Source organism: Tasmannia lanceolata, unplaced genomic scaffold (genome assembly GCF_043159265.1).
Source record: "Tasmannia lanceolata isolate RefF3 unplaced genomic scaffold, GAP_Taslan_0.1 ptg000019l, whole genome shotgun sequence".
NCBI lineage: Eukaryota > Viridiplantae > Streptophyta > Magnoliopsida > Canellales > Winteraceae > Tasmannia > Tasmannia lanceolata.
The window spans coordinates 13,010,353-13,036,433 of record NW_027518696.1 but is presented as its reverse complement, the minus strand read 5'-3'; the positions used below and the strand labels follow the sequence as shown (position 1 = coordinate 13,036,433).

The window sequence follows — 26,081 nt, the reverse complement described above, 5'->3', positions numbered from 1 at the left end:
TACAACCTGTTACATCGGATGTTCCACTTCCACCATTGCAGCCACAACCAGTTGCAATACGACCCCCACAACCATCATTGCCCTTCACTCACTATGCTTGACACGGCGACTACATCTTCGTCACCTTGTGATGCGCCTTTGCCTGCACGATTCACTAGACAGCAAGGCATTCCAGATTTTGTTCATGGTGGGAGGCGTGGAATAAGAGGCCGAGGCAGAAGGGGTTCATCTAGAGTTGAACCTTCACATACAAAGGGGAAAAGAAAATTTACATAAAGAGTTTTTTGGATATTTTGGCTAGTTTTGGACTTTTGGGGCATGTACTTAATTAAATGTGTTATGACTTATGACTTAATCTGACTATTTCATGATGACTTGTATTTTTTGGGTACTTAAGTTTGATATAGAACTATGTTCTACACTTTTACTTCTACAACAACAACTACTAGTGTGAATTATACTTTTTGGGTACCACTTCTGATAGCATAAGCTTACATTTTCTATTTTTTCTTGCTTCAACAAAGGTATTGAAGTCAGGTAGCCATGATGTGGATTTCCTTGAGAGGTCATTGGACTATTGGAGTACCAAACAAAGCTATGAAGTACCACTTCTTGCTTCAACAAAGGTACTTTAACTCGCTTAATGTTTTATACTTTTCTTGTATAATTGATATGATATGAAAATTGAAAAGCATATTTATGATTTATCACTTTAAAGTCTGAAATTTCGAATTGTATTTGATTTGCTTATGTTAGACTTAGAACTTAGAATTAGATATATTATATTCTAGATTCTAGTACAAGCATTTTCATCTATTAATCTGTGTTACCATAACATTTCACTTGCGTTTCCCTTAGGTTTCATGTACATTTCACTCACGTTTCCCTTAGGTTTCATATATGTTTCACTCGCGTTTCCCTTAGGTTTCATATACGTTTCACTCGCGTTTCCCTTGCGTTTCCCAACACGTTTCACATGCGTTTTTCTATCGTTTCTCGTTTCCCCTTAAATTTTTTTCATGCGTTTTAAATTTTCCGTTTCACGTTTCGTTTCACGTATCCGTTTCCCAACCGGGTAACTATGGTTCAGTTTGGTCATCAAGATAACAGTCTTTTCTGAAATTAATAAATACTAGGCTTGGAAGATACTTACAATGTCAATTATATTGAATAGAAAGACAAGAAATGCATAGATCAAATAGAAAACCCATGGCTTTGCACCAACAGAAGTCTCAGGGTTTAATATCTCCTTCACATGTTCCCAAAATGGCGAACCAAGAACACTGCCAATAAATGCTCCATATTAGAAGTTGAAATTGTATTTTGAAGGCAATATAAGAAAAACTTGGTCTAAGGAAATAGGTTAACATTTAGGACAACATAATTATTATTTTTTGGAATGGTAGGACAACATAAATGTTATTGTGAAACAAACAATTACACCAAAAGCTTAAGCCGTTGGAGGAGGAGTTATTTAATCTTTTATACTTTAACACTCCCCCTCACGTGTGGCCCCTCTTTTTAGGGTTGGCCTACACTTGGCACATGTGACCCCTCTTTTGGGTTGGCAATTACATGTGGATTTTTAATATCAAGGAGTTTTCAACCCAATTTGCTCTGATACCATGTGAAACCAATTACTCCAAAAGCTTAAGCTGTTGGAGAAGGCGTTATTTAATCATTTATACTTTAAGAGTTATAAACCACTCAAAAACTGTAAGCAAAAAATAACCTTGCCAGAATGCTAGGAAAAGCCAAGAGATAGGTGGTGGTGAGGACAGGCTGCATTCCTGCAGGATTAATGTTGAAAGGAATATAGGGCTCCACCTCGGTAATTGGGGAATCTTCTCTATCCAAAACAAAAAAAAAGGAAAGAATGACAATCGTCAGCACAAGCATAGAACATTTCAAGAAGCATTGAATATTATACCAGCAGAATATATAATGCATTCAAGGTAACAGAATGTGAAATAAAGGACAATTTTAGATTTCATGGAAAACAATATGCAAATATCATCTCTCTCTGATACCATCTAAAATCAACCTAGAATATGGTGAGACAAAAAAATAGGACAGGAAAAAGAGATTCTGTATGGTCTCAACCCAATTTCATTGAATCAACTTAAGAACATGTTACAAGTCATATATACGAGAGGTCGTAATGATTAAAATACCCTCAATCATAAGCTTCGAGTCTTTCGACCACTTCTAATGGCATGATGCTGCAATGGATTTAACTTACGCAACATTTGCAAAGAAAACATAGATAGCAAATAATAAGTACACACAATATCATGAATTAAACCTCATACAAAGTGAAAACTCTCAGTTCTTGCAGCTAACAATTTATCTTGTCAAAGTGACACCAACAAGATACTAAACTTAGGAAATCAATGGTGGGTATCTGACCTTGCAGCAGACGCAAGTTTAAAAGCATAATACTGCAATTTAATCTTCCTGCAACCCTCCGTAACTAGCACTGCCCACATAGTAACTACAGTGAAAACGCCTAATACTCCAACAGTATATGGCCACCAACTCACAGATTTTCCTGCAATACAACTCATAGATATAGTAAAAGAAACAAGTCATGTTCATAACAACTGGCAACTTATAGAGTCAGCCAGTAACTTAGTTATATAATACTGCAATGAAGAATTATCTTTCAAAAAAAAAAAAAAAAACTATAATGAAGAATAGATGCAATTGGAAAATGAACGACACAGAAAATTAGGCAGGTTGTAGTACCAATAAGATATTACACATATTACATAACAGTGAGAGAAGTTCTGGTCACACACAAACAAATAAACAGTCATTTTTTAAACTTCTGCCAAATTAATACACTGAGCCTCGACAATTATGGAAAACATATCATACACACACTCACATACAAAGTCCGCAGCACAAGAATCTGTCGGGTTTAGCGTTTGGAATGTGAAAAAATGAGGCCAATCATCAGATACTGAACTCAACTCAACTGAGCAAATCATCAGATAGAAGACCGCATTTAATGCATCATGTATTTTCTTAACAGAGTTTTTATATCATGTTCGTGTGTATTTGAGCATATTTTTCAAAAATAAATATATAGTGGAGCCTACTTTGTTCGAAGATCCAAACAGTTAATTTAGGGAAATGATATCCCCCCACCCCCAACGGTTTCTGTGACAATGGTTCACTGCTTGAGGATAAATTCACCCACTTTAACATTTTTCTTTGCCTTTAAAACTTAACAAATAACGTCCGTCAGGTCGGGGGATATCATTCCCCTTAATTTATTTGTATGGACACAGAGAAAATAAGGTGGGCCCCAGGAATCAACTCCAAAAGATGACCTAGCCCTCTGATATGTAGAAGGACAGCACAATATAAACACACTATAGATTGGAGGGTTGAAATCATCCTTTGGAGATAATTTTTAAGAGCCACCCTATTTATGTCAGAGGTATTCAAATGAACGGTTTGGATCTTCAAACAAGGTAGGCCCTGCTATATTTTTTGAAAAGAAAATGAACAAATAAAATATCATATTTTTAATAATTTTTTAAACAAGGTAGGCTAGTGATATTGACACTACCTTGTTTTAATACACTCACATACAAAGTCCGCAGCACAAGAATCTGTTTGGTTTAGCGTTTGGAATGTGAAAAAATGAGGCCAATCATCAGATACTCAACTCAACTCAACTAAGCCAATCATCAGATAGAAGACCACATTTAATGCCAGTTGTGTAAACACTGTCAACAGAAAATAGTAAGTGTTCCATTTATAGACAGCCTGTCCAGGAAGCTATAATTGGAGAACTATATAACTACTTCATAAGCACCCTAATGGACACAACAAAACAACAAGTAGAGAACCATACAGAGACAGGACTTTTAGAGTGGATGTGACAAGTCGACTCTAAAGCCAGAATATTCTCTTCTGCTCATTTGCATCAAATAATAAATAGGGCCTCCCAGTTACAGGAGCATATGAGACAATCCAAGAAGATTATAGTGAATGAGATATCAAATTATTAAGTCAGATAAAATTAATAAGTGCAAAAGAGCAGAATAGAACACCATCACCTATTTGTCCTGTATCCTATGATGCAGGGGATGTAGCACTACTTGAAGTTGTTTGCCGTTAGTCATTCCCTAACAAGGTTAAAGAGTTATTTGGTGGCTGAAGAGTGACTCCTAATAGCAGGCTTTTTCTCAGAGAATGATACACTACTTGAAGCTGTTTGGAATTAGTTGGGCATGGTTTCCCATTAGAGTAGGCTTTTATCTCACAGTTTAGTTTCTTCTGGGCAATCTCAACCCCTTTTTTGTCACTTTGGGCTTTGGTATCCTACCAATTAGGTTCATCATCTAGCAGAAGGGGAAAATCAGATTTCAAGATATTGCACGGCACACATGACTTAAATATTCCTGTGAATGTAATGCAGGATATCTTTTTGAACATTCTGAAAGATAACATGTAAAAGAAATATTGCTTATCTCCATCTCCAGCATTAGGCAACGGAACCAATGAAAGGGGAATGATATTTTCCCGCCCTTTGACGGATAAAAATCCGCCCCCCCCCCCCCCCCCCACCCCTAATGATTTCCGTGAGCATGGTTCACTCCTTGAGGATAAATTCACCCCCTTTAACGTCTTTCCTTACCTTTGAAGTTAACAGATAACGTTAAGGAGGAGGGGGGGTTGATATCATTTCCCCCAATGAAAATGCAAAATTGATAATTTGTACAGTTCTTATGATTAAAAAAAGATATTATGTACAGTTCTTAATTTAAACAGTCACCTACCGGATAGCTGAGACAACATCTTGTACAAAGTGTCTGTGTAACCAGTCAATATTCCTACGCATATAATTAGAGATGACCCTTGACCTGGGACATGTATGAAATTAATTAGAATAACGTCAAGAGTGGGGTCTACAAAAGCATAAGGCTTCAACAAATATATAGAGTGAAAAGGCAATATATTACACCATTTAATGCGAATAAATACAATGTTTACAGATGTATGACAAAGAGGAAATCTGGTCTTCAAACATGACAATTACCTACACAAAACACATACAGGAGCTACCTACAGTTGAGAAAACACCATGTCCATCACGACTAAAGCTTAAGAACTAGAGTCAATACTTAACGCATAAATTAACAATGTAAACCTTCAGTTAGACCAGAGTGTGAGGTCCACTACCATGGACAGGAATTAATTTGCAATCTTACGTGCAGGGTCAACTACATGCATAAGAATGGCCTAATGACCAAACCACCATTCAAGGCATCAATAAGATAAAGAGAACTGCAAATTTGTAAACCATCCGATCAAATGATCCACCCCCGAGAAGATGTCAACGGATTAATAACAAAACAATGCAACAATAATTCTAGCACTAGTCATGCAGTACTAGAATGCTTCCACTCTGTAATATCAATCTACCTATATATGTTCTGTCTGTTGATGTAAAGCAGGACTTGTTGCACTCTTAGAGCACAGTGTCATCCGCTATTTATGAATAACTCTGAGCTCGGATATAAAACTATACAGAAGCTAAGGAGTCTAAGGACTCTAACCACATGGGGTAAAAATGGCAGACATGACGAGATAACAGCTTCGCTTGGAGTTAAATGCTTCTATTAGCAGCACAATATATATAGGGAGATGATTTTTCCAGCCCCCACCCCACGCCCCTTTTAACGGAACTGTGGGCAGACTTTAATGCCTTTTGAGGTCAAACCACGTTAAAAGGGGGGCGCATAATCCTACAGCGGGGGGGGGGGGGGGGGGGGGGGGGATCATCTCCCTATATATATAACAAAAAATGCAGGACTAACCCATCCAAAAATGGAGGGAAAAATGGGCAGACACTGTTTGTCAACAAATCTGCCCATTTTCCCTCTACTTTTGGAGGGGTTAGGATGATCCATAGGATCTAATTTTTTGTGGACACCCTACCTAGGTAAGGGCCTTTCAAATGAATAGTTTGGATCACCAGAAAAATGTGGTGATCCAAACTATATATATATATATAGGGAAATGTTTTCTGCACGATACCTCAGATAAGTTATCTGAGCTAGAGCTCAAAAAACATATGGGCCCACATTGTTTGGATGATCCAAAGCATTCATTTGGATAGCCCAAAGATAGATAGAGTGTGCACAAAAAATCTGCTCCACAGGATTATCCTAACCCTTATATTTGTGGAGGTTAAAGTGGATGGGTATAAACCTCCACAAATCTGTCCATTTTTAACCTCCAAAAATCGAACGGTTAGGATGATCCTATGGAGCTGATTTTTTGGGCACACCCTATCTATGTAAGGGTTTATCAAATGAATGCTTTGGATCATCCAAACAATGTGGGCCCACATGATTTTTTGAGCTCTTTCTCAGATAAGTTATCTGAGGTATCGCGCAAAAAACGTTTCCCTTATATATATATATATATATATATATATATATATATATATATATATATATATATATATATATATATATAGAGAGAGAGAGAGAGAGAGAGAGAGAGAGAGAGAGAGAACATTTCCTACACACTTGTGTAGGTAAGTTACCTACGCACTACCTTAAAATACAGTGGGGGCCCACATTGTTTGCGTGATCCAAACAATTCATTTGAATGGTCCTCACATAGATAGGGTGTCCACAAAAAACCAGATCCATAGGATCATCCTAACCATTCAAACTATGGAGGCAAAAAATGGACTAATTTGTGAAGGTTTATACACGTCCATTTTACCTCCACAATTCGTAGGGTTGGGATGATCCTATGGATCTGATTTTTTGTGGACACCCTATCTATGTGAGGACCATTCAAATGAATTGTTTGGATCACCCAAACAATGTGGGCCCCCACTGTATTTTAAGGTAATGCGTAGGTAACTTACCTACACAAGTGTGTAGGAAATGTTTTCTCATATATATATATATATATGAGAAAACATGGGTCCCCCATTTTTGGTGGGCATCTAAACCATTCATTTGCAAGGCCCCATCATAGATAGGATGCATACCAAAAATCAGCACCATTGAATCATCCTAACCCCTCCAAAACTGGAGGCCAAAATGGGCAGATTTGTGGACAAACACTGTCTGTCCATTTTGGCCTCCACAAATGGATGGGTTAGGATCATCCTATGGAGCTGATTTTTGGTATGCACCCTATCTATGATGGGGCCTTGCAAATGAATAGTTTAGATGCTCACCAAAAATGTGGGACCCATGTGATTTGGCACTCTACCGTACCTAACTTTAGGTACGGTCGAGCATACAATCCTTTTCCTCTATATATATATATATATATATAGGGAAAACTGTTTATGCGCTCGAGTGCACAAACAGGGTGGACCCACATTTTTGTGGTGATCCAAACTATTCATTTGAAAGGCCCTTACCTAGGTAGGGTGTCCACAAAAAATCAGATACTATGGATCATCCTAACCCCTCCAAAAGTAGAGGGAAAAATGGGCAGATTTGTGGACAAATAGTGTCTGCCCATTTTTTCCCTCCACTTTTGGATGGGTTAGTCCCACATTTTTGTGGTGATCCAAACTATTCATTTGAAAGGACCTTACCTAGATAGGGTGTCCACAAAAAATCAGATCCTATGGATCATCCTAACCCCTCCAAAAGTAGAGGGAAAAAATGGGCATATTTGTGGACAAACAGTGTCTGCCCATTTTTTCCCTCCACTTTTGGATGGGTTAGGATGATCCTATGGATCTGAGTTTTGGTACACACCCTATCCATGAGAGGGCCTTCCAAATGAATGATTTGGATCACCCTAAAAAATCTGGGACCCATGTGTTTGTGGCACTCGAGCTCATATAAGCTATTAGGGATTTGCTAGGGACCATCGCAGAAGGCATTTCACGCCTGGGCTGTTGCATGTGAGAGCAGCCACCTCAGATAAATTAAATGGATAAGGTCTGAGCCTATGTGGCTGCTCTCACATGCAACAGCCCAACCGCAAAATGCCTTCTGCGATGGTCCCTAGCAAATCCCTATATTATGTGTGTGTGTGTGTGTGTGTGTGTGTGTGTGTGTGTGTGTGTGAGAGAGAGAGAGAGAGAGAGAGAGAGAGAGAGAGAGAGAGAGAGAGAGAGAGAGAGAGAGAGAGAGAGAGAGAGAGAGTGTTCTAATGACTAACCACATTGGGTAAAAATGGCTGGTGTGATGAGATATATGGGTCTGCTTGGAGTCAAATGCTTCCATTTGTTAGTGTGTATGCACTAAAAGCAAGTCATTTGTGTATTGAATTCATTGACATTTATAAAGAATTTCGTTTCATGACATCAATTGGGTATTGTATGGAAATGTGTGATGTGCTTATTAACTTTTGACACATGTTCCTTTCTAGGCAGCATCGTAGGAATCGTCATGCCCATGGATTCATAGACCCTGAGGGGCAAGGAGATATGACATTCCAGTTCTTTGCAGACCTAAAACATTCCTGGTTGGGGTTGAGACTAGACTTCTCTTCCACGACACAACCAGCATCAAACCTGCCTCCATAACAAGTTGGGATGGCTTATCTCGGTCACTTGGGTTGTTGACCTTAAGTAGGTAGAATGGGTACGGTGAATGGTTCACGCACTGAACCAGATCATTTACAGAATAGCCCGTGGACAGGAATATAGATAATTTATAGGTCGGGTTTAAAGAAAAAAACCCGAAACTTGAAACCCAACCGACTCTTGTAGGTATGCTATGATGTTCTTAAATAACATGCCAAATTATATTCAAGTATATTCATAAATTGTTTTCACTAAGGTGATCATGTTTGTGATTTAAAAAAGTAGTTTCCTTCTTAAATTTATGCACTTGACAACTTAAATTTAGAGATTTCTGGTGTGAAGATTTTTTGTTTTCCACAATCTTTGAAATTAATCACTATATTAAGCTAAACATTAAAAACCCGACGTGACCTGACCCAACCTGAGAAACTATCTTGGGTGGGTTGGGTTTATGAATCTTGGGTTTTCCCAAAAAGACCCGACTCGGATCCCCATTCGAGGCGATTTCGGAGCTCCCCAAGTGAAAAGGAGGTGATTTTTTAGGCGATTTCGGAGCTCCCTCCCTAGGTCGATGGAAACCCTAGGGAGGGAGGCGTTTTCTTCCCTATTTCGTCTCTCCCGTCTCTCTCTCTCTCTCTCTCTCTCTCTCTCTCTCTCTCTCTCTCTCTCTCTCTCGTCTCACTTTCTCTCTCGTCTCTCTTCTTTTTCTCCCCCATCTCTCGCTGATCTTTCTCTCTTCAATCGATCTCCCTCTCTCCTTTCCTGATATATCTTTCTCCCCCTATCTTTTTTTCTTTCACTTTTCTGATCTCTTCCTGTTCTCTCTCTTTCTGCTTTTTCTACTCCCCACTCTTTCTTCCTCTCTGGTCTCTCTTTCTCTTAGATCTATCTTTCCTATTTTTTGATCTTTCCCTTTCTCTCCCTTGATGGGCAAGGGAGGTGTTAGTGGTCGGATGATGCCCGGAGTTGGGCAGATCTCGCAAGGGATGCAGCAATGATGGCTGGAGGTGCGAAATGGCCGGATCTGGGTCCGAGTGGGTTGGATTTATTGGGGAAAGGATCGGATCTGGGTTGGGTGGATGGATGGAGAAAGTGGGCTGATGAGTTGTCGAAAGTGGTGGACGTGGCAGGAGTGAAAAAAGGTGGCCGTATTCGGGGGAAAAAAGGAAGAGGTTGGATGCGGAGGGTAAAGATGGGGTTTGAAAGAGGTGCAAGGTTGGGGCTAGAATGGTAGGATTAGAGTGAACAATGGTGGGCTCTAGGATTAGGTGAAAATAAGGGTAGGATTAGGATTTTAGGTTCTGGTGAAGCTGAAGGGGAAGTTAGGGTAAAAAATGGTGGTCTCTAGGGTTAGATTAGGGTTTTTGGCTTCGTGGCTTAATGGGGGATCCCCCGGAACGGGCGGTGGCGCAAGGTGGAGGCCGCTGATGATCGAATTCGATGAATTGGCTATCGTGCACGGTTAGAGGCGCACAATAGCTTTAGGCCTTTGAGCGGGATTTTTAAAATTTGAATTAGCCGGCTAGAAAGTGGTAGAGCAGTCTGAGTGACGTGGCAGGTCACAGCTATGATTTGATGGGGTCCACAAATATGGCACTTTCAAATGAGACCATTGTGAAATGTAAAGGAAATGAAGGGGGAATGGTGAAGGCATTTTCAGCTGCGGCAGTAGATGAAGAATTCAAAAGGGAAGTGAAATAGGTATTCGACAGGCAGCGCATGGAAGTGTAGAACTCGTTGTAGTGGTTGACCCAGAAGATCATTTTTTGGCTTTTTACTGGTCTAGGAGCATGCACCTAGCCACCCTTAATTGATTCTATGTAATGCAAGTAGGGACCCCTGGTCCCCAATGTAATCTTCATAGTATCAATGACATTGTCAATTTTTTAAAAAAAAGAGACCCGACACGAGATAATTTCTTGGGTAGCGTAGGGTTATGGAAAACCTGACCCGCCCAATCCGAGTTGCAACCCTAGCTACCACGCATGCCAATCTTGTGGGCCATGGCATCACAAACTAATGCATGTTGATGCTTCCACATCAGTTTGACAGGATGTGTTTAGGCCATTATGTATTAGAATGTACAGTAAGTGTTTCTTCTTTCTATACACAGATTACGCAAGGGCTACAGCGTAGATACACATACTGGATGGTGATAAGGAATTCATTCTTAATCACTGCAATCATATTCAATCCCATATGATTTGCCAGCATGGGATTGATTGGATTGAATCAGAATCATTGAACCATTCCATACGACATCTTGTCTTATAAGAAATGCATTATCTTGGTCCAATCTCATTAAAAAAACTACAAGTCAATGGATTTCCTCATTAAAAAATCCATACAAGAAAAATATGGAGCTTGTTAACAGTGTGTACTAAGCTGGAGTGATAAAAAAATGAAGAAACAGTGGAAGGACACAGAGAAGAGGTCACTAAAGAAAGAAAAGTGAAGTAAACAAGTAATACAAAAGTGTGCCTGACAACACAAATAATGATCAGCAAGTGAAATTAAAAGGCCAACACCAGATCAACATAAAATAAAACAAACTGAGAATAAAAAATCATACGAAAAAAACAAGGTATATAGAATAGTACCAAATCCCGATTCTGATATTTTATCACAGATCCATGTCATAGTCATCGCACCAGAAACCAAAAAAAGACTTGTAACCATCACATGCCTGAATCTGAAAAGGATAAAAAAAATGCTGACCGATGGTGAAGTACCTCAAACATGTGAAGGGGCATTTGCAACAGATACAAAATGAAAATTAAACACAGTTTTTTTAATAGATTTAGCCAAGGACATTCATCATTGTGATTACCATGTGCTAACCTACTAAGTTCATACAAAAATTAGCAAATAAAAGTTCACTGGAGGCATAATGTTCAAAAATATTGAACACACTACAAGCAAATAATGATTCCCATGTAAAACCAACATCTCACAGAGAAAAGTATCACTGATACAATGGAGCATTAAGTATTGAACACACCATGACCAAATAACGAGTATCACTGATACAATGGAACATTAATAAAGCCCTCGGGAAAAGGACTGGAATAGATGAAGCATAATTTCTAATTTTAAATAATTGTTATTCATAGCATATAGTGCACGTTGACAAAACAAGTTGCTTTTGAGTATTGATAGTTCATTCACTCAAAAGTCTGTTTATTTTCCTTTTCAACAAGTAAAAATTGTTTAACCAAAAGATGGAAATGTAGAGAATAGAATAGCAAAAAAAAAAAAAGCAGCATAACAAGTTCCTTTTGAGTATTGATAGTTCATTCACTCAAAAGTCAGTTTGTTTTCCTTTTCATCAAGTAAAACTTGATTAACTAAAAGCAGGAAATGTAAAGGATAGAATACCAAAAAAAGCAGCACTAAAGAGAAGTTTCTCATAAAGAATGATCTCAGAGAAACACTTTTGAGTTGCCAATTTATTGAATACTAAACCCACTTCTATACAAACACAAGCAGCAGAGAAGAAACCCAGCCCTTGACTGCAAAAAGAGAATGAGAACAGGACCAGATTCAAGAACAGGAGCAGGTTAGCAAAGATCACGATGTGGGAGTACCGAGGAAATAGACACATGACACCCTCTAAATATCACAACACATCAATACAAGCTTATAAAGATTTAATTATGTTAACTTGCCAACTTCTCCAAAAGCTTAAGCTCTTGGAGAAAGGCGTTATTTCTCTTTTATACTTTAACACTCCCCCACACGTGTGGCCCACTTGGCAAACTCGTGGCACATGTGGTCCCCACTTTGGGCTGACCATCGCATGTGGATTTTTGCTATCCAGGAGGTTTGAACTCGAGACCTTTGGCTTTGATACCATGTTAACTTACCAACTTCTCCAAAAGCTTAAGCTCTTGGAGAAAGGCGTTATTTATCTTTTATACTTTAACAAATTAAATACAAAGACTAAAATAATTAAAAAATGTCACTTTGAATTGATAGTTCTTCTCTTGGCTGCCTTCTTGTTGTGGAGGGTCCCCCATCATACTCCCCCACTTGAAAGAACTCAACACCGTTGAAAGAAGAAACTTAATATATCTTCTATAGATACCTTCGAGTAATGACTCATCCATTCCTCAGAGATCCTTCTATCTTGCACAGTCGCACCAACATAACTCAAATTAAATCAACATGAGAGCATCTCACCAATCTAGATAGGTTCTTGATGGAGTCACACAATCAAGCTAGAAAAGAGTCATACTTATCTAAAAACGAAAGGTCAGAGTTATCGCTGAAACAGAAACAATGTTTCATTCTTTTGAACAAATATCATCCTTTGTGATTTCTTTCATAGTAATCCCACTTCCGTAAGACAATATACTCACCATAGCTCTGATACCAAACTGATGCTGAATGAGTTCATAAAAGGGATTGGAAAGTTCCAGGTTTTAGGACTATGAATTTAGAGAACTAGGATTTGATCAAATGGATAGCATGGAGTTTAACCAAGGAAAAGGGGGAGGGGGTGGAGGATAAGTTCAAACTTCTAGGAACTGGTCGTAGGATCTAGATTAGAGTTTTAGCAACACTAGATGAAGAAAAATGGAAAAATGAAGATCGAAAGGAATGAGGGAAAGATAGAAGAAAAAGAAAGATTTATGAAAAAGAAATGCATATTCAATCACAGTAAATAGAAGGAAAATTGCAAGAAATAAATGCCTTAATAAAAAAATCACAAGAGATAAATATACTAGAATCTTTAAGATCTCCAAAAAAAATTAAAAAATACTAGAATCACTCTAATATGTTTGAGAGATAGACACTTGACAACCTCTAATTGTTACAACATGTTAATACAAGCTTACAAAGACTTAATTAAATATAATATACAAAATAAAATAAAATATAAAAAAGCCACTTTGAATCGATGGTTCTTGTGTTGATGGTCTTCTTGTTGTGGACGGTCCCTCATCAACGTGGCTGCATAAAGTCTTCTGATGCTGGAGCTGAACAAACACAATATGGTGCTAAAAGCAACTTTTGGGAAGCGTGAACTCCTTATGTATTCATCTCAGGTGACGGGGACCATCTTCTAGCCAATGTAAGCAAGGGGAAAAATAATATAAAACAATTCTGCTGACCATTTCATATTATGCGACGTCCGTAAGGCTTCTCGTGAAGAACCAAACATGTTGGACACGGATGGCCAGTAATCTAGTTAGGCATTCATACCCCAGATTTGTTTTCAACCAAATGCATAAAAGCTTAGGATAATCTAGATAAAAAGTAAAGTTAAAACTGTTCATACCTGTGACTAGCTGCATAGATTGAATAAGGAAGTGAATAAATAGCAAGGATCACAGCCTCAAGCATTGCGAACCCAAGCGAGATCCACCATCTGAAATTAAGAAATAAATACCAAACGATTTGCATTCTTCAAATTGATGGCTCGCAAATTCAGGATGGCATATAAATGTAGAACAAGGACTGCCTCACTGCTTGAGATGAATAACTAGACACACATATATCCCTTAATCTTCTCATGTCCATCTAAGCCTTCTTTCCGCAGCTTCACTAAGGAAGGAACAACATGACAAAGTACCTATGCACAGGATTGATAAATTATAGCATATTATTTGAATGTAAGAAAAACCCAGGAAAGGGATAATATAAGCATGGAGGTTAGAGGAAGCATAAGAATATGTACAAGTATAAAAATCAAAAGTTACAGCTTCAGAGCATTTAGTTCTTCTGGTTAATAAAAAAGAAATCATAAGTGTGCGGCTAGGTTGCTTAAACTGATCCATGAAGCATGTACAACAAGAAACTATTAGGAAATTTCAGAAACAAAAGGTACTCGGCAATGATTTTAGAGCCATATAACAGACATGCCATGAGGTACAATTCCAGTCATCCACACAAGCTCGAACACCATGACAAAATTTTCAAATTGAGAAAAACTAGAACAGGACAGGCACATAAAGCGAACCGATAGTAAATGAGAATTCCAAAGTAAATGCCCCACTAACTGCAGGTTAGCATCCAAAGAAGTGACAACGCACTAATAAGAATGGAAATTTCTCCATTGAGGTGTTTAAAGCCATCTATTCAACACTAAATTATTTAGCAGTTAGTCCTGTGGGTGATTAAGCTTCCATATCAGATTTATCTGTACCTTATTTTCTTAAAGCAGGATGTACACAGATCTTAGGCCTTCCTTTTAAGCCATGAAAAATATGTCAGTTTTGCTTTAGCGTTGAATACACAGGAATTTGCAACTTTCTCTACAGCATCACTTTTTCACATGTCAAATCAGATTATGAAATACAGCATTGGGCACAACATGTGATCCCTGCTGCTTCTGATAAGTCATAAGATAGCCTCCCAAATTGGCGTGTTCATGTCCATCATTTTCTCCAAATCACTCTCATTTCTTGATTCCCATTTTACTAGTCAAAAGAAAAAATGAAAAGAAAAAGCCCTCGAAGCAACGAGTCAACAGATAAAGATTTTAAGCAGAAGGTATTGAAGATAATGATTTTGATCACAGTGTTACAGTTGATATAGCAGAGGGCTGCAACTGTTCCTAGTTTCAAAGATCTTTGTCGATTGGTTATTGGTCTCAGATAAAAGAGGACCATCAACTCTCCAGCTCACTTCAGAACGTCGCCACTTGACCCACCACCAAGTACCGCTACCATGATGTTAGCCACAATACCTTAAACTCCACCAATTCATGCTATTTGTAGTTATTTTAGCATTCTCTCTCTCTCTCTCTCTCTCTCTCTCTCTCTCTCTCTCTCTCTCTATATATATATATATATATATATATATATATATATAGAGAGAGAGAGAGAGAGAGAGAACGGTTCCTACACATATGTGTAGATAAGTTATCTACACACTAGCTTAAAATACAGTGGGGGCCACATTATTTGGGTGATCCAAACCATTCATTTTTAAGGCCCTCACATAGATAGGGTGTCCACAAAAAATCAGATCCATAGGATCATCCTAACCATTCGAACTGTGGAGGCAAAAAATAGACTAATTTGTGAAGGTTTAAAGACATCCATTTTACCTCCACAAATCGTAGGGTTGGGATGATCCTATGGATCTGATTTTTTGTAGACACTCTATCTATGTGAGGGCCTTTAAAATGGATGGCTTGGATCACCCAAACAATGTGGGTCCCCACTGTATTTTAAGCTAGTGTAGAGAACTCTCTACACATATGTGTAGGAACCGTTTTCTCATATATATATATATATATATATATAGAGAGAGAGAGAGAGAACATTTCCTACACACTTGTGTAGGTAAGTTACCTACACACTACCTTAAAATACAGTGGGGGCCCACATTGTTTGGGTGATCCAAACAATTCATTTGAATGGTCCTCACATAGATAGGGTGTCCACAAAAAATCAGATCCATAGGATCATCCCAACCCTACGATTTGTGGAGGTAAAATGGACGTGTATAAACCTTCACAAATTAGTCCATTTTTTGCCTCCGTAGTTTGAATGGTTAGGATGATCCTATGGATCTGATTTTTTGTGGACACCCTATCTATGTGAGGACCATTCAAATGAATTGTTTGGATCACCCAAACAATGTGGGCCCCCACTGTATTTTAAGGTAGTGTGTAGGTAACTTACCTACACAAGTGTGTAGGAAATGTTATATATATATATATATATATATATATATATATATATATCTGTGTATGTGTGATATTCCCATGCCCACTTACCTATAACGGCACATCTTAGTTTGGTATTTTACAACATATTAAGGGCTGGGGCGGTAATAAACGCCTCAGCACATTGCAAGTGCTGTTTATCCCTCCCTCCCTACCCTGTTAATTCTTCTTGTCTTTTTTAATACTTCTCGGAAAGAAAATCCGGTATGTCTCAGATGCTACCGAGGAGGTGGAAAGTACATCAATTGCAGCTGGAGAAGTTATCGATGGGAACACGAAAGAGGGGAATACTTTCTCTGAGTTTTTTTTCAAAATGACGTCTCTAACCCTAAAATGACTAGGGTTTGGAATAAAGATCTGGCTTCAATCATTCTCCGGCAACAACAACACTTTCTCCAACTATTATAACGCATTAAAAACACTCGTATCTCACCAAGAAGGTGAAACAGGACATCGACCGCTATGGGGACAGCATATCGAATGCAGCTCTTAACAATGATTAAGTACATAAATCGACCCATTCATTCAATTGCAGCAGCTGAAATTACCGCATCACCCTTGAACAAACCAGCTTTTTATCATGACTACCATTACCTTCGTTCATGCAAAAATCTGAAATCTGCTCTCGCATACCAGAGTAAGGAGTAGAACTAGATAAATACTTTTGTTTTGAAGGCATAAGCGGAACTTGGAAGAGAGTGCTTTAATTCACCATGACATTATTAGAAAAGGACTCGATCATGGTATCGATGTGTATTCTAAACTGAACAGGAAAAAAATTGTGTGTGAGCTGTTTAAAGTGCGAACAAATGCCTTAATTGGATGTTCTTGCTTGGAATGCTATTACACCCCAGCCCTTAAGATGTCACAAAATGACAAACTAGGGGGTGTCAATATTAATGCAAGGGTGTGGGATAAAATATCCCTATTCACACACACACACACACACATATATATATATATATATATATTGAATGATAAATAAATTTATTAATGAAAGGGGAAACGCATCCGAGATGGTCAATATAACAAGAAAAGCAACGAAACTACATATCATAACAAAATCAAAGAAGAAAATCAAGAGAGCAACGCGTCAAAAATCTCCAATCTCGACCTGTCAATTCCTGCATGAACGAGGCGATCCGCATCACAATTAGCCCACCTCCTAATATGCTATCTACAATTCCTCCTAAACTTATGGCTATTATTCAAGGTGAAAGTAGTGGTGTGGTTTTCTTTAGGTTGTAATGCCTCATTTATCTGTTTAAAAATATAATCGGGGTCCGCTTCACCCTAGCTTGTCCACAAAAAAAGAACGATGGAAGATGAAACTTTGTCTTTAGAGGAAATATCAAACTTGGGAATTGAGTTTTACTCATTCTGCTGACTGACCGTAATTAATAACCTTGGTGATTGATTGATTTTTTATTTTTTTGTGTATATTTACAGGATGACCAGAGTTATATGTACGATGGTTCCTCTAGGGGTATGTTCACTTGCTTTCCGGAAGGGTGAAAAGAAATGAAACTATCGCTTTTTTTTCCTGAGAAATTGAAAAAAGCGTTGTTCTGTAGCATTCCCGAGAAATAGTAATATGTTGCATTCCCGAGAAATGGTAATATTTGACGTGGAAATGAGAAAAGAATAAGTGTAAATTCCGTTTTCTCTCAAGTAGCGCATTCCAATTTCTTCTAAAAGGGTTTGTTCACTTGTTTTTTCGATGAAAGAAAGGAAAAGAAACTGTCCTGGGAAGCCTTTCCTGTGGCTGTTCACTTGCCCAGAAACCCAGAGAAAGCGATTGAAAGCATGCAGGAAACTGGAAATAAAGTTGTTCAATTGCATAGAAACCAGTGAAACTAAAAATAAATATGATAACGGTCCTTTCAGGGCTCATCTGGAACAAATTTCATAAGAAACATACATTAGTTATGGCCCACAAGTGGGCCCAAAATAAGTTTGTCACATATCCATCTAAAATATGAACACCTTAGCTGCAATCCCCACACCAATGGCCAACACAAAAAACCATGGAATAGTGCAATTGGAGGCCTCGGGAACCCCAGGGATGTGGATGTCCTCTCTGCGATCTTCACGCTTGTCTTCAAAGTACTCTTCATGGCGTTCGTCAGAGTGGGGAATAACCCTCTATACTAATGCATTCAACATACGCATTTAAGGCTACTTCTGCCTCCTCCCTCGTGCCATAGGAACGATAAGATGCTCCACTAAAGCTGTTGACTTGAAGGTGACAGTATGCCCAACTGTCAAATATGCCTACCTATCTTCCTTTGAAAACTACATAAAATTTCACCTTCGCCATTATCTGCTACCCAATAGGAGTGTCTTTTAAACAGGAATAACATGTAAAATGCTACGAGAGATACTAAGGAAGATACATGAAGAATAAAATATGAAGGATCCAATGTGTACAATTGGCAAACCAATCCATTACCCATGCTAAATTGAATAAAAAAAAAGATCATCTGCATCCCCCTAAATTCAGCAAACAAACAATAAGGCAGTGCACGTGGGTTTGTATTCATAAAGAAGACTCAGTTCATATGCGAACTCAACCATAAATTTTTTTTGGATACACGGCCTATTGGTATACGAACAGTTCCAATAGTTGGATATACGAACAGTTCCAGCAGATGGATATACGAACTCAACCATATAGTTTCAAATCCAACAGATGGATATACGAAATCAACCAACAGTTCCAACAGTTGGATATCAGTGAGAGATGCATTTACAACAGTTCCAACTGATACACTTACAACAGTTCCAACTAATGCGTTTACAACAGTTCGAACTGATACATTTACAATAGTTCCAACAGTTGGATATCAGTGAGAGATGCATTTACAACAGTTCCAACTGATGCATTTACAACAATTCCAACAGTTCCAACTGATGCATTTACAACAGTTCAACTTATATTTAGATGTTGGTTCTGTAACTTATATTGGTTCCCACTGATGCATTTATATTTAGATGTTGGAACTTATGTTGGTTCCAACTGATGCATTTACAACAGTTCCAACTTATATTTAGATGTTGGTTCAATAACTTATATTTGGACTGAGTTTTTCTAAATATAAGTTGGAACTGTTGGAACTGTTGTAAGTGCATCAGTTGGAACAGTTGTAAATGCATCAGTTAGACCTGTTGGAACTGTCGTAAACGAATCAGTTAGAACTGTTGTAAATGAATCAGTTGGAACTGTTGTAAATGCATCTCTCACCGATATCCAACTGTTGAAACTATTCTAAGTGTTAGAACTGTTGGAACTGTTGGTTGATTTCGTATATCCATCTGTTGGATTTGGAACTATATGGTTGAGTTCGCATATCCATCTGTTGGAACTGTTCGTATACCAATAGGCCGTGTATCCAAAAGTTTTTATGGTTGAGTTCGTATATGAATTGAGTCTTTCTTTATGAATACAAACCCATATGCACTGCTTATTATTACTGCCTTATTCTTTGTTTGCTGAATTTTGGTGGATGTAGATGATCTTTTATATTTATTTGCCAATTTTACACATTAGATCCTTTACACACATTAGATCTTTGTTTGCCAATTGTCCGTATACCAATAGGCCGTGAATTTGGTGGATGTGGATGTAGATGATCTTTGTTTGCCAATTGTACACATTAGATCCTTTATATTTCATTCTTCATGTATCTTCCTTAGTATCTCTCGTAGCATTTTACATATTCTTCCTGTTTAAAAGACACTCCTATGGGTAACAGGTAATGGCCAAGGTGAAATTTTATGTGGTTTTCAAAGGAAGACAGGTAGGCATATTTAACAGTTGGGCACACTGTCACCTTCAAGTCAACGGCTTTAGTGGAGCATCTTATCGTTCCTATGGCACAAGGGAGGAGGCAGAAGCAGCCTTCAATGCGTATGTTGAATGCATTAGTGCAGAGGGCTTTATTCCCCACTCTGACGAACGCTATGAAGAGCACTTTGAAGACAAGCGTGAAGATCGCAAAGAGGACATCCACATCTCTGGGGTTCCCGAGGCCTCCAATTACACTATTCGATGGTTTTTTGTGTTGGCCATTGGTGTGGGGATTGCAGCTAAGGTGTTCATATTTTAGACGGATATGTAGCAAACTTATTTTGGGCCCACTTGTGGGCCATAACTAATGTATGTTACATTATGAAATTTGTTCCAGATGAGGCCTGGAAGGACCTTCATCATATTTATATTTAGTTTCCTTGGGTTTCTATGCAACTGAACAGCTTTATTTCTAGTTTTTTGCATGCTTTCTGTCGCTTTCTCTGGGTTTCTAAGCAAGTGAACAGCCTCAGGAAAGGCTTCCCAGCACAATTTCTTTTCCTTCATCGAGAACACAAGTGAACGAACCGTCAAGCAAAGGAAGAAACGGTATGGAGAAGGGAGTTCTGGAAGAAACATTCATTCACAGAAGAATATTTTCATGGATGAGGATGGCATGCCCTTAAGAGTAAAAATTTCAACCCATATGATTGGTTTTGGTCCCGAATGAGCCAATGGTTAGAACTGACAATGGTTAGAATTGAAAGGACGTTTCCAGAAGCAGCCATTGGGCAGCCTTATTTCTACTATGAAAACGTGGCCCGTGCTCCAAAAGGTGTTTGGGAAACATTATCACGCCACTAGTATGATATTGAGTCAGAGTTTGTCGACTCAAAGCATTTATGTGCTGCTAAAAGAAAAAGAGGCTACATTCACAACCTTCCCATTCACAACAGATTTCAACTTCAGCCACTCCCCCACGTACAATACATGAAGCATTTCCATTGACAAGAAAATGGTCGCCTGTGTGGGACCTAAGAAAGCAGCCGAATTGCTTACAAACTTGCATTACGAGTTCTAAAGTAGTAAAGAGTATACGGGATGTCCTTGCCGGTTCAGATGATCCGCCACCATAATATATCCAAGAGTATGTCCTTAAAATGTGCCGAAAATGAAATTTGGTTTGGCACGCACAAGGTCGCACCTCTTGAGCCTGATGAGATTGAGATGCTACTTGGGTTCCCAAAGAACCATACAAGAGATAGTGGAATCAGTTCGGCAAAGAGGTATAAATCATTGAACAATTCTTTTCAGGTTGGCACTGTGGCCTACCACCTCTCTGTCTTGAAATACATGTTCCCTAATGGGATCAATGTTTTATCACTTTTCTCTGGTATTGGGGCTGTGAAGTTGCTTTACATCGGCTAGGCATTCCACTGAAGACAGTTGTTTCAGTTGAGATATTAATAGAAACATTGTTCGATGTTGGTGGGAATGGACAAATCAACAGGGAAATTTGATAGAGATTGAACATGTAGAACAACTGAATCATGCTAGACTGGAGCAAATGATCAATATATATGGGGGTTTCAATTTGATTATTGGTGAGAATCCCTGCAGCAATAGGGTGAGCAGAGATGGAATCAATTGTAAAGATTCTACTCTCTTCTTTGAGTATTTCCGCATTATAGATATTGTGAAGAATAGTATTCTGAAACCCATGTAATTGTGTTTGAGGGAAGTTCGCGCGAAGAGTTGAGGAGAAACAACTGTCTTCAGTGGATTGCCTAGCCGATGTAAAGCAACTTCAGCAGCCCGAGTTGAGTTCGGGTTGAGGGCTTGGGCAACCCGACCCGAGTGAAACCCAACATTTTTTTATCAATTGTTTCTTTTTATTTTTTAGTAACCTTACAAACTCGGGTCGGGTCGGGTTAGGGTTGGAAAAAAGGGCTCCTCGGCTTGGGTCGGGTTGAACCTCATCAGCTGGAACTAGGTCAGGTTCGGGTTGAGTAAATGGTTCCTCGGGTTAAGTTCGGGGTCGAGGCATAAATCTAAATACATAAACATATTCACAGATAAGTTGTGGAAATCACATAGTAAGTGGATTAAACTCTAAATTATCTAATTGGTAAAGCATAAATATAGAAGTGGCCAGAATGGGTATAATGTGGAAAACCTGCATAAGAATTGATGCTGCTATCTGAGGACTGATCCCAAGCTGGAAAAGTGACAGCTTAAGCTCCGCTGAAAAATCGCCAAGCTCATCTGCTAAAGATAAAGAATGAATAAATTGCAATGTTTTGAGTGCAAAGGACTTGCGTATTTTCCATCTTAGTGTAAGAAGCAGATTTCTGCAATTACTACAAGGTAGATCTAAAACAAATGTACAAAATAACGGCAGTAAGCCTACCGAAAGGCTTATATATATATATATTTCATAAAAATGGATATACTGTGTTCAATATTTTGCTAGAATATACCTTAGATGTGGGAAATTCATCAAACTAGGAATCTGCTAGGATCATTCCTAGTTATCAACAACTAAATAAGAATCTCTAAGGAGGATATTCCTTGTCCAGTCATCTAATCACCAAGTCTGATCATTCAGAATAAAAAATGCAGAGCAAGGAGGGCAGTCCTTTTCTCTAGACAATAAGAATCAATTGGAACAGCTAAAAATCCGGCATTGTTTGCTAATGGAGAATATGATCTACATTCCTGTATGCTTTTTACTTTGGTATTACTGTCTATGCAGTGTTGATAACAAAATATAAACAAAACCACTAACTCAAAAGCGACGAGTAGTCCATGAAATATAGCGCGACAGCCAATTAACAGAGAAAGGAAATGCAAATTCATGGAAAATCCAACAACAGTGTGACTTATGCTGTAACCTTACAATGTTCACCAGTGCTCACTTGTGAAACCCAAGATAAAGGTTGAAAACGACACAGATAGGTAGACATAGTTAACTTAAAACTGCTACTCGAGTTTACACACACACACGCATGCACACATATATATAAAGGATGTTTGCCCAACAAACAAGGGGTAGAATGAGTTCACTCCAAATCAGTTTCAAACCCTAGCCTTAGGCCAGTCCATTCACAAAAAAGGAAGAAAGCATTTTTTTTTATTGCATCAAACTTCTATGGAATGAAATCAAGAGATTGCATGCAAAATATGAAATGCAAATAATTAATTGAAGAAGCTTTAAACTGGAACCTGATGAAACTGATAACAAGTACTTACCTACAGATCCAGAAACAAAGCTAAGGTAATCTTGAGGTATCAACCGCCTATCAAACCCAGGTAATGGTATAAAATAGCCAATACGACTAACAAGGATTAACACAGCTGTCACAAATAACCTTCGCCTTATTTCACTCTTGAAAAAAGATTCAGCAGCACCATTAACCACAGATCCCAGCCGAACAAAAGTTAAGAATCTATTTTTGAAACTTTTCGGTCTGGTTTCCAATGTTCTAAAGTCACTGATATCATGTGAATCTTGCGGATTTGTTCCACCTTCTCGTATCAGTGGAGTAATTTCAGAATTAGAAGCTTGCAAAGGCATGGCCTCATCCTCCAGATAGTCACTTCGGAGCTGATCTGAACAACAAATGGAAAACCTCCGGTTTAAGTTGGATGAAGAGCACCTGGTTAACAGTCTGGAATGCTTTCTGTGGGACCCGAATGGATGGTCCGTTAGGATAAAGCAGCTTGCAGCATAAAATTGATGACTGTATCGGAGATTATGTTCAGCCAGTCTAACTGTATTCCAGACTACAGATAGAGACAGGTCAACCCATTATTTTCCATCTAATGCTTCAATTAGGGTTAAGATACAAAACAATGGTAATTGATAACATTAGTGTCAGTAGAATTATCCAACTGTATTCCAGATTACATATAGAGACAATCAACCCTTTATTTTAATCTAATGCTTCAAAGAGTATTAAGACACAAAACAAATGATAATTGATAACATTCTGTGTCGTTAGAATTACAGTGAGGAACTACCTGTAAGAAGCTAGTAGTCACCATTTTCAATCCTGGATTATATATACAGATGTAGTGACCATTTTCAAATTCTGAATAATATATACACATGTAAATTCCAAATATTTGAAATTATATGGGAAGCAAGTTCACTAAGATTCTTCAAGGCATTACTTATGAACAAATGCACAAACACGGAGAAATGATGCTTTCAAGAAATACAAACACAAGGTAGAGTTCTGTTGAAGTAACAGGACCCTTTTATGACTTTAAAAGGAACCATAAAAAAACAGAAAAACTAAGCAAAACAATAAGAAACACAAAAGACTACAGCATTATGATGAATGGACAAAGTAACCTTCCAAACACAAGGCGACTCATGCCGGATGTTAAATTTTGTGTTCTTTATGTATTTTTGCACTTCTACAATCATATTAAAATACGTTTCTCTAATTAACGCCAGTGCTTATGTTGCTGGAGCATAGCTGTAGGGATGGTGGATGTTCGCACTTCATTTATGTTAAAGAATAAAATTATGTTTTAAAAATAGACCTATGCTGTACCAGGTAATACACCTGGATATCAGTTTGGGCAATGCCCAATACATAGACTGATAACAATATTTGAGAACTTGATCACAAGTGATTTCTTACAGAGCATAAATAGCTTGCAAGTTTAGAACCAATCAACACCCAGAGTGTATGAATGTTCGACTTAACCTATAACAAGACCATAATTGAGTGAAAGATTATGAAACAGTAATGGGAAGTTAAAAGTCTGGATTTCAAGAGAAAAAAGAAGAAATTCCCAAAATAAAAGCATGATTTTTGGGTCATTTTGTTCAAGAGGAAAAAAAAAAGAGAGGAAACATCATGGGAACGAAAAAAATGCAAACAATCTGAGAAACAAAACCCAAAAAAAAAAAATTAAATAAATAAAATATGTCAAGATAAGAATGAAGAAATAATTGAGATGTAAACAAGCTGAAGATTGCAAACCCAGTTTCATTATAAGTGAATAATAATAACCCTCTGAAAGAAATATCCAAAGACCCACATATGTATCAAACCCTAGAAAAGTTTGGGAGACGTAAGAGTAGGGAATTGCAATAGAGGAGGGAGGAAAGAGAGAGATAGAGGAAAACCCACCTCGATTTTTTGGGGATTTCTTGGGAAGAAGATGAAGAGTGAGATTTCTAGGGCTGAAGGACGTTGCTTCCATGGGGAAAATCGCAAGAAAACGAAATAGTTTGAGTAGGTATAGCAGCTGTTTTCCAGAACCAACGAGGAGGCGGGAGAAAATGCTCAGCCACAGGCCTGCTTCTATTCTCTAGAAGCAGGTTCTTTCAGCACTACTGTATTTTGATGAGGGCACTCCTCACTTTATTAAAAGTACGGTATCGCCCGCACCATAAGATGATCCAAACCGTCCATTAGATGGGCCACAGCCTAAATAGGTTGTGCCCCAAAAATCATTTCCATAGGTTGATCCTAGCAATCCGATACATAGACGGTTAGGATAAACCCTCTAACATTCAGATCGGACGGTTAGGATCAACCTATGGAAATGATTTTCGAGGCACAACCTATTTAGGCTGTGGCCCATCTAATGGACGGTTTGGATCATCCTATGCTGAGGGCCATACCTTACTTTTAATAAAGTGAGGAGTGCCTTCATCAAAATTCAGTAGTGCTGATAACATTTCCCGTAAAAAAATATGGGATCTTTTCATCGATGTTGTTTTAAGATTGCAATCTTACCCTCCAATGCCTTAATGACTATCAGAGGAGTGTTAGATTCTAGGGCTGCAACTTGGGTCGGATAAACCTGGCCTGCATCGACGCGACCCAAAAATAAACATGGGTCGGGTTTAGAAATTATGGGTCTTGGGTAGGGTTGGGTTTTAAACTGGAAAACTCGGCTCAATATTGGGTAGGAACAGGTTTAAAGAAAAAAATTAGAAACCTGACCTGGTTCGGTGTACTTTGACTTTCTTAAATATCTCTTGAATAATATAGAAAATTATTTTCTAATATATTGATACAATTGTTTTCATTGAGGTGATTAGGGCTGCA

The 26,081-nt window shown here is 38.2% G+C and overlaps 1 protein-coding gene and 1 pseudogene across 3 annotated transcripts in view; one reads left to right on the top strand and one right to left on the bottom strand.

Moving 5' to 3' along the window:
• The window catches only part of SCY2 (SecY protein transport family protein), a 36,280-nt gene extending 10,933 nt beyond the window's left edge, over window positions 1–25,347 (bottom strand). The window contains exons 1-10 of one of the 3 annotated variants that reach the window (XM_077362055.1): window positions 25,155–25,347; window positions 23,257–23,790; window positions 22,181–22,272; window positions 14,032–14,111; window positions 13,818–13,907; window positions 11,134–11,225; window positions 4,797–4,880; window positions 2,410–2,551; window positions 1,733–1,849; window positions 1,154–1,283 (exon numbers count right to left, since the gene is read on the bottom strand). In XM_077362055.1, coding sequence (XP_077218170.1) covers window positions 1,154–1,283; window positions 1,733–1,849; window positions 2,410–2,551; window positions 4,797–4,880; window positions 11,134–11,225; window positions 13,818–13,907; window positions 14,032–14,111; window positions 22,181–22,272; window positions 23,257–23,790; window positions 25,155–25,227 — 1,434 coding nt within the window. In that variant the 5' untranslated portion in view covers window positions 25,228–25,347. Of the gene's footprint in view, window positions 1–1,092; window positions 1,284–1,732; window positions 1,850–2,409; window positions 2,552–4,796; window positions 4,881–11,133; window positions 11,226–13,817; window positions 13,908–14,031; window positions 14,112–22,180; window positions 22,273–23,256; window positions 23,791–25,154 lie in introns of all 3 variants that reach the window. The other 2 variants (XM_077362056.1, XM_077362057.1) reach the window with 2 other exon arrangements.
• LOC143853146 (DNA (cytosine-5)-methyltransferase DRM2-like) lies at window positions 20,755–21,730 on the top strand (annotated as a pseudogene).
• Window positions 25,348–26,081: the final 734 nt, after the last annotated feature.